Below are 15,728 nucleotides of genomic sequence, written 5' to 3' on the forward strand. Positions count from 1 at the left end.
TGGTAAACGTATAGCATGTTCTATGTTATAGTTATTTGAATGACTCTTACCATAATATGTTACGTTAACATACCAGGCACCTTCTCAGTCGGTAAGACTTAGTCTTACCAACGTGTCCTCCTACCGGTTGGACGTGCCCTAAACACCTCTCTAGGGAGGTGTTCGGGTGGCATCCTGACCAGATTCCCGAACCAACTTATCTGGGTTCTCTCGATGTGGAGGAGCAGCGGCTTTACTTTGAGCTCCCCCCGGATGACAGAGCTTCTCACCCTATCTCTAAGGGAGAGCCCCGCCACCCGGCGGAGGAAACTCATTTCGGCCGCTTGTACCCGTGATCTTGTCCTTTCGGTCATAACCCAAAGCTCTTGACCATTGGTGAGGATGGGAAAGTAGATCGACCGGTAAATTAAGAGCTTTGCCTTCCGGCTCAGCTCCTTCTTCACCACAACGGATCGGTACATCGTCCGCATTACTGATCCGCCAGTCGATCTCACGATCCACTCTTCCCTCACTCATGAACAAGACTCCTGGTACTTGAACTCCTCCACATGGGGCAGGGTCTCCTCGCCAACTTGGAGATGGCACTCCAAAAGTGTGGCAATTTGTGGCATGCAGCCTGTTTTTATTGGCCTGATGTCCATTCTTCAAATACAAAGAAAACTAAAAATAGTTAAAATGTTTAAAAAGACCAAAAAGGTGTATTGTACTAATTAAAAAAAATACATGTTCATACTAATAACACACTATCAATAATAATACACACAAAGATGATGCAGACTATTTTTTGTAGCACAAAAGGTTTTAACCTGTTTACAAGTTAAAAATATCAACCCTAACCCAAGGCCCAAATCCATTGCTTTTTCAGTATCAAAGTGGAAAATGTTTAGACACCCCTAAGTTACATTTGTAATTAATTAAAACGTCTTACAGAAGCCCTGGCGGGACATACACATTTAAAAACAACTTTAATGCTAATACAACTACAGTATGACCTCCATTACGGCGGCTGTGATCGATTGACAACAACAAACATGACATTCCCTAAGTGGGACAAAATTGCCAAACACAGAATAATAATGTATGTTCATATAATACGATAAAAGTAAGCAGCAAACAGGGCAGTAGTCAATGCAAAGGGTGGAAAGGTGAGCAAACATTGCTTACCTGCAAAGCAGCCTGTAGTTAGAACAAAAAGAAATGGACAAAAAAAAAAAGAGGATGAGACATTTGGTTAGGAGAGTAGAGAGGGAGAGAATTGGCAGACAGACAATAGTAAAAATAGTCCACATGAATCAAAGGAGACAAACACATTGGCACTACAGGACATATTTGGTGTGAAAGGAAGTGAAGTGCAAGGGAAGAACAGAATTCAAAATAAAACGGTCTTCTCATGTAACTCAACACAACCAAAATAATGAATATGTGTGTTATAAAATGCACTCGTGTACATGTAATGCTACTAACATAATGTAAAGTAACCCACTTAACTGTTATGTGTTTACCATCAGCCTTTAAAAATGCATGGGAGTGCGGTTGAGCTCATTCTAGAAGCATCACCTGACACCCGAGAGTAAACATGCGGTGCGGCATTCATTACACCATTACATCATATACGCTGACTTATTCTCTTTGCTTTCAATCATATACAGTGGAATGTCAATTCACGAACCCCTCACAGGGTTTACCCTCGATTGCTGAGATACCTGTGGCGGTGGGGGCGTGGCTAGAGCCGTAGTCTACATGACATCATAACTTGCATAATTTGCTCGGAATCATCTATTTTCTTATGAAGGTTAAAACATTTGTATACATAGAGTTAAAAACCATCCATCCATCCATCTTCTTCCGCTTATCAGAGGTCGGGTCGCGGGGGCAACAGCCTAAGCAGGGAAACCCAGACTTCCCTCTCCCCAGCCACTTTGTCTAGCTCTTCGCGGGGGATCCCGAGGCGTTCCCAGGCCAGCCGGGAGACGTAGTCTTCCCAACGTGTCCTGGGTCTTCCCCGTGGCCTCCTACCGGTTGGACGTGCCCTAAACACCTCCCTAGGGAGGCGTTCGGGTGGCATCCTGACCAGATGCCAGAACCACCTCATCTGGCTCCTCTCGATGTGAAGGAGCAACGGCTTTACTTTGAGTCCATCCCGGATGGCAGAGCTTCTCACCCTATCTCTAAGGGAGAGCCCCGCTACACGGCGGAGGAAACTCATTTCGGCCGCTTGTACCCGTGATCTTCTCCTTTCGGTCATGACCCAAAGCTCATGACCATAGGTGAGGATGGGAACGTAGATCGACCGGTAAATTGAGAGCTTTGCCTTTCGGCTCAGCTCCTTCTTCACCACAACAGATCGATACAGCGTCCGCATCACTGAAGACGCCGCACCGATCCGCCTGTCGATCTCACGATCCACTCTTCCCTCACTCATGAACAAGACTCCTAGGTACTTGAACTCCTCCACTTGGGGCAGGGTCTCCTCCCCAACCCGGAGATGGCACTCCACCCTTTTCCGGGCGAAAACCATGGACTCGGACTTGGAGGTGCTGATTCTCATTCCGGTCGCTTCACACTCGGCTGCGAACCGATCCAGTGAGAGCTGAAAATCCCGGTCAGATGAAGCCATCAGGACCACATCATCTGCAAAAAGCAGAGACCTAATCCTGCGGTCACCAAACCGGAACCCCTTAAAAACTAACTGTGTTATTATTAATTGGTAATAACAAATATTTCTTATATTGTTTAAATCTATTTGTTAATTCTTGCTAGTTATTGTACAATGTACATTGTTAAAAATTGTTACAGTTTCTATAGACTGCTCCAAATTTCTAGTGACTTTTTCATTATTAAAAACGACAAGCAACAAACGTAAAACCCTCATTTTTAAGGTGTGGCAGTGCGCCTCGATTAATTACATTAATTTCGATAGCCCTTTTGTGCTTTGCTCCCATTGTGGGATAGATACCTGGTGTTTATTCAGTCAGCTACGTGCTGCTGTTTGTTACTGTGTGTAGTTTCTAAGGATTTTCTAGCCTTTTTTACAATTTTTTTCAAGTTTTGCTAGCTAAACATGAGTCCGAAGAAAGCTATGGACAAGCAAAGTGTGGTTTGAAACATTCAGGAAGTATCCACAGCCTTCCCACCTCCTCCCATCCGCTACACGCCGAGAAGATGAAACAGCAAGGTGAAATGGATGTTATTTTTTTATTCCTAATCATTGTAGCAACCAGGCTGTTACAGTTAAGGAGTTGTGTTATTTCAAACTGTGAGTGTACCACAGGGCTAGTGACATTGAAGTGGATGTTATTTTTTATTTCTAATCATTGTAGCAAACAGGCAGTTATATTTAAGAAGTTGTGTTATTTCAAACTGTGAGTGCACCACAGGGCTAGTGACAGTGTGTGTGTGCGTGTCGGCAGGGCGGCTTTAAATAAGGACAGTTCAGCTAGTTGTTGTTTTGTCTTTGTTATCAAATAATAAGGTAATCCATCATCACCATGTTATGTTTGTTTGATATACAGAACTGTGAAGCACTTTTTTTTTTAATCGTATTCAAAGAAGGGAATCAAATCCGGTCCTTTTTTCCCCTACATGTCCTACCAGGTACCGATTCACGTAAAATCAATAGGTGCCATGTTACGGTACTTTGGTTGCATGCGATATCATGCCCGGTTGAAGACTCAGCCTGCTGTTTGCATTACGGCCAACAATGTCGTTGACTCAAAAAATGCACCAACGTAACTAAAGGCTCCACTTTTGAAAAAATATGCTAGCTTGATGCTCATATACATTGGCTTTGCCATAGACATGTTACTGATTAGCATTAGTGATTTCACATGCTGATTTCAACACTTCAAATTTGTAAATGAAAACTACAACTAAGATGCATGTTACAATCAAACAGCCGGTGCGTAATAAGTACAATACTTACAGTAGCAACACTTTTTAAGGCACAACATAAACCACAGTACAAACTATACACTTCCGCCATCTAACGTCTTGACTTCAACTGTAATTGCAACCTTAGTGTCATACATGCAAATGATAGTATGATGATAATAAAACAAGTTATAACAATTAAACAGCAGTTATTATAATTAGCTGATTTTTAAATGTTGTAATAAAAAATAAAACAATTTATTATCAAAAACTTCCATCCATCTTCTACCGCTTGTCCCTGTCGCGGTCGCGGAGGGTGCTGGAGCCTATCTCAGCTGCATTCGGGCTGAAGGCGGGGTACAGCCTGGACAAGTCGCCACCTCTTCATAGGGCCAACACAGATGGACAGACAACATTCACACTCACATTCACACACTACAAAAACAATTAATAATTATCAACTCATTAAAAGTGCCGAAAATTGGTAGCGATGAGTAATTGTATTTGGAATTGGTACCGTATTGGTTCAAATGTGAACAGTACACAAACTTTTACTAACATATAGACATTTGTGAAGGCTCATGTTTACATTTTTTTGTGGAGAAATTTGATTGAATGTACATATTTTTCTATTTACAAACACTGTTAAAGAACCAATGAAGTTTGCATATTAATGTTCCACTGTATCTTTTTTTTTTTTTTTATATATACTATGTCTCCCGGCTGGCCTGGGAACGCCTCGGGATCCCCCGGGAAGAGCTAGACGAAGTGGGTGGGGAGAGGGAAGTCTGGGCTTCCCTGCTTAGGCTGTTGCCCCCGCGACCCGACCTCGGATAAGCGGAAGATGATGGATGGATGGATGGATATAAATAGATAGTAGTTTGGGGCTTCACTGTGGCAGAGGGGTTAGTGCGTCTGCCTCACAATACGAAGGTCCTGAGTAGTCCTGGGATCAATCCCGGGCTCGGGATCTTTCTGTGTGGAGTTTGCATGTTCTCCCCGTGACTGCGTGGGTTCCCTCTGGGTACTCCGGCTTCCTCCCACCTCCAAAGACATGCACCTGGGGATAGGTTGATTGGCAACACTAAATTGGCCCTAGTGTGTGAATGTGAGTGTGAATATTGTCTGTCTATCTCTGTTGGCCCTGCGATGAGGTGGCGACTTGTCCAGGGTGTAAATCGCCTTCCGCCCGATTCTAGCTGAGATAGGCACCAGCGCCCCCGAAGGGAATAAGCGGCAGAAAATGGATGGAAGTGGTTTGCTAATAAAGCTAGAACAGGGGCGCTCACACTTTTTCTGCAGGCGAGCTACTTTTCAATTGACCAAGTCGAGGAGATCTACCTCATTCCTATTCATAATTTATATTTATTTATCTATGAAAAAGACATTTTTGTTAACAAGTTAATGGTGTTTAATGATAATACAAGCATGTTTAACACACATAGATTCCTTTCTTTCATGAAGACAAGAATATAAGTTGGCGTATTTGATTCTGATGACTTGCATTGATTGGAATTAGACAGTGGTGCTGATAACGTCCGCATTTTCAAATGGAGGAAAAAAAAAAGTCCTCCTTTCTGTCCAATACCACATGAAAGTGGTTGGATTTGGCATCTCATTTGTCCAACTTGCATACTCGTTTTTAAACAGTTTGTTATGAGAGTAGCATATGTGTGTGGCCCTTTAATGTCTGGCAGCAGGTGAGTGACGTCAGTGAGAGTGCGGGTGGGCAAGCAAGTGAGAAAGCGGTCGCTGAGGACGGGGGAGAAATACATTGGCATCAAACTCCGTAGCTTGCTAGCTTATGCACGCTAGCTTTCTGAGACTCTTATTTTGTTAGCACAGGCAGGATGAAACAGGTCTTTTATGGTGAAGACAGGAACTGTGCAGTCGGCCTTTAGAGTTTTGACAGTAGGTACGGAGTCTCTAGAAATAAAATGTGTTTCTCTGCGTCCGCCCTGTTAGTGATTTTTTTCTTAAATATGAGCTCGCAGCAGCCAGCGTCATCTCACAAGATCCTTGGGTGCCGAGAATGTCAAACAACTGACGAAAGTGAAGTCTTGGTATGATAATGGATTGTTCATTTTTATGTATATTTTTTAATGCCTGGCTTGAGATCGACTGACACACCCTCCGAGATCGACCAGTCGATCCCGATCGACGTAATCCCCACCCCTGAGCTAGAAGATGCCTAGAGAAGACATACATGTTGTATAACTGCACATTTCTTAGTACAAGACTGAAAATGTTACTTTTAGATGCATTTTATAGCATTTAGAGTATTGTTTTGGAATGCTCTGCTGTACTACCTGCATTTTTGAATGATGAGTGGATGACATCTTTACCTATAATGCACCAATGCTACTTAATAAATGCATAAGGTTCAGAGATGTCAGGACAGGTAAGCCGTAGTCACAGTGACACTGGGAGTCCGACTGAGGTCAAGGACAAGACCCCCGCAGAGTACTTATCAGGAAACTCAGCAAGAGCAATTAGAAAAGGCTCTGTAATAGTTTTACCTCATCACAGAGCCCTGAATAGATTGACATGTTGTGCAGAGTCACTGTCTGTCCGTGCTTGTTCATCAATGTCAATTAAAAAGTAGGTTGTAGTAACTAAGCGCACATTTCCCTGACAATACAATTATATGAAGATTTTTTTTTTCAACAGAAAAGACACAGGGATTGTTTTTGTGCAAACTTGTACCTTTTGCTGGATGGTGGAATGTTTTTGCTCCATGTCCCTCTTCTCCTTGGCAGCATCCACCACCAGCTGGTCCAACTGCAAGAAACAACCGATTAGTCATGCTAAACCACCTGCTCTCGCTCAATTCACCTTAACGACCACTAGGAGACGGTTTACGGTATAACATTTTTCCATACCAGTGTCCATTGTTTGCAGTTATAAGTGTATATCAGTGTAAAATCCAACAGTGCCGTGTTTCGGGGGCCTGGGTAGTGCGAGACGTCACGCCTGGTTGCTGACTTAACCTGCTCGTCGCACTTCGGCATTTGCAATTGTCAATGCCAACAAAGCAATAGACTCCAAAATTGCTCCAACATACTGTAAGCAAAGTAAGGCTCAACTTTTGCAGTAGCTTGATGCCAATACTCCCGTCCAAAGGCAAAACCTAGTAACTCACTTCTAGCTGAAAGGAAAACCAATCTATCTTGATGCTGTCTTACAAAGATTTACAAAGTCATCAAACGTATAGATGTTTTCTTGAGCTTTCATTTTCTTGCCGATTGAGCCATGGATGGAATCTGCTCTCATGAACGTGTGCCCTTTCTCCAGATATTTTATCACGATCTCGGGTGGGCCCCATTCTGCGTTTGCACATTGGGCAAGAGCCGTGTACAGCGTCCAGTTTTTATTTTGACCTCCACAGTTATCGGCCCAAAAGAGTATGCAAGGGGAAGAATCAAAAACAATACATTTAATGAAGGTGCTTGCAACGTCCTGGGCCAATCTTCCAAATATCCCCTCGTGCCATAATATCACATAATCAGGTTGACCGTCGGCCCCCATTCGTGCAAATGTCTCATTAAAGACAATAAGGCGACTGACAAAGAAGCTCCGATTGGTCCCTTGAGATACTAGGTTTTTCTGTTGTATCTACGCGGTTATGTGTTAGTTGCTAGGTCCTGCCATGCGCGTAACAGCTTACTTACGGAACAAATGACAATATCGCATACACTAATGTAAAGCATATCACCTAGGAACTCCAAAATTATTATCAGCTCAGTTTTGACCAAAATTGAGTTACTGGGTTTTGCCTTTGGACGGGAGAATATACATTGGGGTGGCTAGTGACATGCTACTGATCAGTTTTAGCGATTTGACATGGCGATTTCAACGTCTCCAAATTTGTTCATTAAAACAACTACGAAAGATAGATAGTTCTTTATCGATTTCTTTAGGAGAGTTCCCTCAGGATGCACGCTGCAATCAAATAGTTGGTGCAATACTTATAGAATTACCGTTTTTTTGTGCCTAGCAAAAGACTAGACGGCAAAGACTGATCTTCCAACACACAATAAGCTACATTTGTGATCAAAATTATTCAACCTCCACACAATTTTGGTGTTTTAGCAAGTTGAACATTTATTCCGTATTTTGTTTAGTCATATCAAATAAAGATGTGTCAAATAGACGAATGCAACTTAAATTGTAACACTGTAACATTTTTCTTAATATCTCATTGACAAAATGATTCAACCCCCTAGTTACATGCATCTTTAGTACTTAGTAGAACACCCTTTGGCAGTAATGAGATCCTTCAAAGGTGATACATAACCGGACACAAGCTTCTTGCAACCATCTACAGGTATTTTAGCCCATTCCTCTTGGGCAAAGGCCTCCAGTTCATTCATATTCTTGGGCTTGCGTGCTGCAACTGCCTTCTTCAAGTCCCACCACAGCTTTTCTATAGGATTTAGGTCTGGCGACTGTGAAGGCCACTCCAGAGTCTTCCAGCCCTTCTTCTGCAACCACTCTGATGTTAATTTGGAGGTATGCTTGGCATTGTTGTCCGGTTGGAAGGTCCAACGTCTCCCAAGCCTCAGCTTCGTCACTGACTTCATGACATTTGCAGCTAATATATCTTGCTAGGAAATAGAATTCATAATGCCTTGAACGCGCTGGGGATTCCCGGTACCTGAGGCAGAGAAACAGCCCCAGAGCATGAATTACCCCCCACCATGCTTAACAGTAGGCAAGGTGTTCTTCACTTTGTAAGCTTCATTTTTTCTCCTCCAGACATAACGTTAATTCATAGACCCAAAGATTTCCAGTTTTGTCTCATCACTCCATAGAACAGTTTCCCAAAACCTTTGGGGTTTGTCCAGATGATTGTTGGCATTCTGGAGTTTATTTTTCTTGTGCCTGGTAGTCAGAAGTGGGGTGCGCCTGGGAGTTCTGGCATGGAGGCCTTCATCTCGTAGTGCGCGCCTTATTGTCTGGGACGAAACCTGCGTTCCCCCCTCTGCAATGTCCTGTTGTAGTTCCTCTGCTGTTACCCGGGGGTTTTTCACCACTGTACGCACACAGCATCCTCTTTCTACCACGCCCAGGTAGTTTCCACTGTGCCTTTAGCTTTAAACTTGCGAATTATGCTCCCAACTGTGTCTCTTGGAATGTGTAATGTCTTTGCTATTTTCTTATATCCATATCCTTTCTTATGAAGAGAAATTACCTCCTCTCTTGACTTCTTTGACCACTCCCTGGACTTCACCATGTTGCAAATGCACCATTGACCATCTACAAGAAGCTGAGCGCCACAGTCTTTTTTAATCAGTTTAATTGTTGCTCGTTATGGTTCTAATCACATCTACAGGTGTTTTCAACACCTGATTGAGAAGACCTTATTCAAATTCTGTTCTTAAGAGTTATGATCTTCAAGGGGTTGAATAATTTTGTCAATGAGATATTAAGAAAAATGTCCCTTTTTGGTATTTTGTAAAATACAGTGTTACAATTTAAGTTGCATTTGTCTATTTGACACATCTTTATTTGATATGACTATAAACAAAATACGGAATAAATGTCCAACTTGCTAAAACACCCAAATTGTGAGGGGGTTGAATAATTTTGATCACAACTGTATATACACTTTTGCCATCTAATGTCTTCAACTTGCAACTGTAATTAGGAATCCGAAATGTCACAATACACAAGATAACCACTGTACAGCAGTTATTAGGATCAGCTCATCAAAAACATTTTTTTTATATTTATTATCACACAAGAGTGTCAAAAATTGTTATCGATTTTCAGGTAGTGGGAAATGGTACTGAATAGTTTTACATCTGAATGGTCCCCAACCCTCAGAGGCGCTCTCCTCCAAACAAAAACAGACCCGCCGGCAGAAGATTCATCTTGCGTGAAATCAGGTGAACAATGAATGATTCTTTTCAACCCAGGGCGGAAACAAAAGGATCGTCTGAGCAGAGAGAAGAGCAACAAATGCTGGCAGTCGTAGGGGCAAATGTTCCAGTCCGCCTTGCGGCATAGGCCCCCCTCAATTTGTTGCCACAACGTGACCTCAATCAGAATGCAGGACAAACGGCTCAGTTTGTGATTACAGGTCAATTTAGTAAAATACCTGGATTTAACTGAGAAAACAGCTACGAGCTTTCAATTATTGCTTGTTTTCAGATGGCAACAAGCCATCTAAACCAAACGAATGCAGTAAGCGTAATATTCTAATACTATCAGAAACCTCAGACATCATCTCACTTTTTCATACTGTATATTACTTTGGACAAAAACAGGCATTTATCTTTCTAGGGAGAGCTGTGCCTTTTGTTTTGTTGGGGCAGGAAATGGGTGGACTGCAGAGCAGCGGCCTGATAGCATCAGATGAGAAATATTTTCCTGCTGTCACAACCATAACAACAAGTCCAGTCGAGTGCAGATCGTGTGATCTGCATGCATTGAGAGGCTCCCAACATAACGTGATGTCCTATACAGTATATCTACAACTACAACATCATGTTTAACCATTAACCCTTAGTTATGTACAGATTTTTTCTTTAAAACCAATTTAATTACATTTTAGTCTCTTTTGTGTTTCCTTCACTAGCCCCAATGGTTACAATAAATAAGTAGAAGTAATATGTTTGAAGTTATGTTATCAGACCTGATGGCAGTGCTTGTATACTCCTCTCCACAGCCTCCTGACATTCTTCAGCTTCATGGTAGGAGAGAAATAATCCACAATCCACGTGTGATGCTGAGTGCTCTTCCCTTGTCACTCTTGCACAGCTCCAAAGCTCAGACCTCCCTGGTTATGCGTCACGCTCACAATTTTCCCCTTCTGCCCTTTGCCTGTTGAAGCCACATGTTTCCAGTGGATGCCTCTTCCTTCCACATCAATCGCTTTGGAAAATTCTGTCCTGAAATCTGCTTCTACAAAACTGGTCTTCCTTACACATCAGTTAAGATGAGAGGTAAAAATTACACTTGTCTCACCGCTCCAGTTTGAAGGAATGCTGTCTGAACTTTTCAGACTTCTGTCTTGTTCTGAAGGAAACATTTTCTTTCCACTGTTTTTTCTCCTTGATTTGCTCTCCTGTTTCGGTCTTCAAAGCAGTTCAAAGAAAAGCCATCTTATTTGGCTTCTCTCTCCGTCTTTGGAACCACTGTCATACTATCCAAAGCCCCTCCAAAGAGATTATTGGGTTCCTCAGCTGCGTTCTCTCAGCTGACTACTTCAGAGTTTGATGGTGGGAAAGCACATTTCAAGGCTTTCAGTCGTTCTCTTCCTCATTCCTGGTTGTACTCAAATCATCATCTCAATCACACATGGGCTCACAAGGGGGGCTGTGAGTCACTTCAAAGGAACTATCAAAGACAACGTTTGTGTGAGCTACAATGAAAAGGCGTGGCGAAGTTGGGAGAGTGGCCGTGCCAGCAACCTGAGGGTTCCTGGTTCAATCCCCACCTTCTACCAACCTCGTCACGATCTGTTGTGTCCTTGAGCAAGACACTTCACCCATGCTCCTGATGGTTCGTGGTTAGGGCCTTGCATGGCAGCTGCCGCCATCAGTGTGTGAATGTGTGTGTGTATGGGTGAATGTGGAAATAGTGTCAAAGCGCTTTGAGTACCTTGAAGGTAGAAAAGCGTTATACAAGTATAACCCATTTACCATTTACTAAAAGCGTCGGCCGATCCAAATTTCGATATTTTCGATACAAAGGTGTAGGGTTGTACGGTATATGGGTACTACCCATCCTTCCATCCATTTTCTACCGCTTTTTCCCTTTGGGATCGCGGGGGGCGCTGGTGCCTATCTCAGCTACAATCGGGCAGAAGGCGGCGTACACCCTGGACAAGTCGCCACCTCATCGCAGGGCCAACACAGATAGACAACATTCACACTCACATTCACACACTAGGGCCAATTTAGAGTAATTGATTTAAAAAGGAACTATACTGCCTTTGAAAAATACTGTAACTTTATTTTTCATGGACATAATAGCAAACCATGTGGTGACATTGCTGGTAAAATTAACCTAGGCGCATGTGAGCCAACACACATACACACAGCACTTACAAGCGAAAACAGCATGGAGACAGAAGAGGGAGAATGAACGTATTTTGTCTTAAAAACTAACAATAAAAGGTAGAGCTATAAACACTGAAGCCGCTCTGAAAGCGGTGCTTTAAAACATAGCTAGGTAGGGGCTAATGTCCCTCCACAGTGTTTAGTTACTTTTAAATCAGTAATCCTCACTTATATGTAAACTACGTTCTAACAAGTATCATCCCTGCAGGACAAGGAATAGCCTATCATGCTTCACTACATACCATAAGAGGATACAATAGCTAACTGCTAACAGCAAGCTATCACTCTTGAATGTAAACAAATGGGGGATCTATACAAACACAGACTGTAACAATTCCAAGTACAAGAGCTGTATATTGTAAATACAATGACTACATCAATATTTTTTTTGTATCACAAAATGTTTTGTCATTATTGCTATTCTTCATAAACTCAGGACATGCGTCCCCTGGACACAGGAGAACTTTATTCATGACCAATGTATGACCCTGTAAATACTTGGTCTTGGGATCGATACCCAAATTAGTAGTATCACCCAAAATCTATGTGAAGTATCCAAACAACAGAAGAATACATGTTTATTACATTTTAACAAAAGTGTAGGTAGAAAATGTTAAAAACAAAGTAATCAGATATTACTAGTAAATGAACAAGTACATTAATAATCCATTCATTGTCCCTCATAATTTTGACAAAATAAGACAATGGGAAATGACACAATGTTACTGCATACACCAGCAGCCAAAAAGTTTGCTTATGTATTACTAAAATAGAAGGTTTGTAGTATGTTCACTACATGTAATGTATCATGATTTTCTGTTAAAATTAAGCCATATATTTTTTCTGGTCACCTTTATTTTGAAAAGTATCGGAATGTATTGAAATACATTTTGGTAGCGGTACTGATACCAAGATGTTGGAAGGAACTTCGAGGCATTAGACCTAGGACTTTCGAAGTTGAGGCACTTTGGAGGGACGTGAACTACGTCATTAACCTTTGTGCTGTTCCATTACCATAAATTCCGGACTACAAGCCCCAACTTTTTCCTACGCTTTGGACCCTGTGGCTTATAGAACGGTGCGGCTAATGTATGAATTGTTCTTCTCTGTAGGCAAAAATGCAAATATTTAAAAAAATGTCTGTTATTGTTTGTGCCATGGCTACATCTTTTGGACAAATTTGCTCACTGCAGGTACTACTGCAGTGCTGCATTGCCCTTCTGTTTGGACTGAGCTTTCAAACCAATCCACTTTATTTATATAGCACATTTAAACAACAATAACGTTTCCAAAGTGCTGCACACCCATGTTAAAAACAATATTAAAAAAACAATGTTATGCTCCACCAATGACTGAATAAAAGCAAAAAAATTAATAAATCTAAAACCAATAAAAAAAACCATATAAAAACAAATATGATTAAAACAATTTTAAAGGGTAAAATCAATTAAAACAGTAAAATAGAAATCAAAGTGTATAAAAAACACAGAGGACAACAGAGGACCACACAACTCATGTAGTGTTAAAAGGCAAAGAATAAAAGTGGGTCTTAAGACAAGACTTAAAAAACTCCACTGTGGAAGCAGTTTGAACATGGAGGGGCAGAGTGTTCCAGAGCTTAGGGCCGAACACAGAGAAGGCCCTGTAAAAATGTAAAAATGTGCGCCTTGATTAATGGAACTTCGAGGCATTATACCTAGGACTTTCGAAGTTGAGGCACTTCGGGGGGATCTGAACTACATCATTAACCTTTGTGCTGTCCCATTACCATAAATTCCGGACTACAAGCTGGTTCTTTTTCCTACGCTTTGGACCCTGTGGCTTATAGAACGGTGCGGCTAATTTATGAATTATTCCTTCTCTGTAGGCAAAATTGCAGATATTTAAAAAACGTCAGTTATAGTTTGTGCCGAATTTGCTCACTACAGGTACTACTGCAGTGCTGCATTGCCCTTCTGTTTGGACTGAGCTTTCAACCGGAAGTACAAGTGGCATCTCATTGTGTTTTTACTTGTATGGATTCTTCATTCATCACTCTTTTTGTATTTTTTCAGGTTTGCAAATAACCTAGTCATAATAACCTATTATGTCTGATTAACTAATTGAAGAGCTAGCTTCCCCAGCTTGTGAGTCCATGACGATGACTTCCGTTTTGTTTGATTAGTCCTTTGACTGCCGTGTTACAGGCACCGTTTGGAAACAATTTAGGTATGTAAATAAACATTTACAAAATCTTTCTGTGCAAATAACTCATTTCACAATGTATATACAGTATCTGCGGAAATTGTCCGGTGCGGCTAATATGTGGAAGAAGAAAAAATTATTCTAAAATTGAGTGGGTGCGGTGCAATCTTCAGTCCAGAAAATACGGTAGTCCAAATTTAACTACCCCGCACAGAAAATAATGACGCACAGCGCAAACCACCTTGATCTGAGCTGGCACGAGCCACTGCTGCAATGGAGATAAGTAGGTCAGCGGTCTACTGTATATCACATGTTGCACACAGCATGTATGAGCAAGCACATTTTTCAATTCCGTTCTGCCAAAACCAAAGTAATATATTAATGTTCATAATAATAATTAGATGAATTGTGTGACTTTTTGATAGTCCATCAAATTAAATGAATAATACTGTTTATGAGGTATAGGCAATGCACACGGTAAAAGGATGTGTGTATTTGTGTTGTACCTGTCCTCCGAGCTGTTTCATTAGAGGCTGTAATTCACTGAAGAGGTCATAGCCTTGGTGGAAAAAAGTCAGGTGGGCATACATGAAGGACAGCATCTGAGGAGAGGAATGTTGTTATTAATAACTTACAAGACTCGTCGCTCCGCATGACTGACAGACAGGGATACTCACCGACTTTAGGATTTCCGATCTTCTCTTGGACTGCAGTACATTGATCTGTGAAAGTAAAATTGAGCAAGTTGGAGACATTTAAAGCCAGAGAGAAAAGTGGAGTTCCTAATACAAGCAGCAGAGGGAACTTTGTATGACCGCGGGATATAAAGCTACAATCTTAAGACTACTTGCCTGCAGCCTTTTGTCTCGGTTTCTCTGCATATCTGCTTTCTTCTGTGAGCACCAGGCTCCTACATCCTTCCACATCTCATAATAATGTGTTGCTAATTGGCCGGCCAAAGCGGTTTAAAGTCCGGGCTGCAGAGTAGAGAAGAGAGACGAGCGATTGTTTTTTTGGGGAAACGTTTAAATTCCTTTCTGGACGCATTTACTGCGGTCAGGGATCTTCATACCAAAAAGGTGCAGCTACATTTAAACTTTGACACGATTAGAGCATTCATCAATAAGCTCCACACTAGGTCTACATTTCTAGTTACTGCGTGTTCAAATACTACTGTTTTAGTTACAACTTCTTACTTAATACAGAGATAATAATTTTTGGGTGATATAAATATTGAGATTTTTCATTTAAATATCTGTATATATTAGGGTTTCAGGCAAATTGGAAGCATTTGTCATGTATCCTCATTGTTTAAATGATATCATTCTTTGATTAAGAAGGAATCAATTATTACGCAACTTATGATGAGTTGTCATGATGTGGAACGATGTCGCTCATCTGACGCTCATACGCGTACTTGTCTTTCACTTTAGTCCTTGTCCACACGATCACGGAGAGTTCCAAAAACATATACGGGGTTAAAACGATCTCTGTCCACACCAGTGTGGTTTCAAAACTGTCTATGTCTGCACACAAACTGTCATGCACATTTTGTCCAATCAGAAGCCTGGGAGAAGCAGCAACAGCCTCTGTTATTACTGTTTA

At 41.5% G+C, this 15,728-nt stretch overlaps 1 protein-coding gene across 4 annotated transcripts in view; it reads right to left on the reverse strand.

Annotated features, from left to right (window-relative positions):
* LOC133540574 (arf-GAP with coiled-coil, ANK repeat and PH domain-containing protein 2-like) overlaps positions 1-15,728 on the reverse strand; it is a 1,007,806-nt gene that overhangs the window by 46,393 nt on the left and 945,685 nt on the right. For all 4 annotated transcript variants that reach the window (XM_061883284.1, XM_061883285.1, XM_061883283.1 and 1 more), the window contains exons 7-9: positions 14,801-14,845; positions 14,630-14,725; positions 6,577-6,651 (exon numbers count right to left, since the gene is read on the reverse strand). In XM_061883284.1, coding sequence (XP_061739268.1) covers positions 6,577-6,651; positions 14,630-14,725; positions 14,801-14,845 — 216 coding nt within the window. The remainder of the gene's footprint in view (positions 1-6,576; positions 6,652-14,629; positions 14,726-14,800; positions 14,846-15,728) is intronic.

Source organism: Nerophis ophidion, linkage group LG22 (genome assembly GCF_033978795.1).
Source record: "Nerophis ophidion isolate RoL-2023_Sa linkage group LG22, RoL_Noph_v1.0, whole genome shotgun sequence".
NCBI classification, from domain to species: Eukaryota; Metazoa; Chordata; class Actinopteri; order Syngnathiformes; family Syngnathidae; genus Nerophis; species Nerophis ophidion.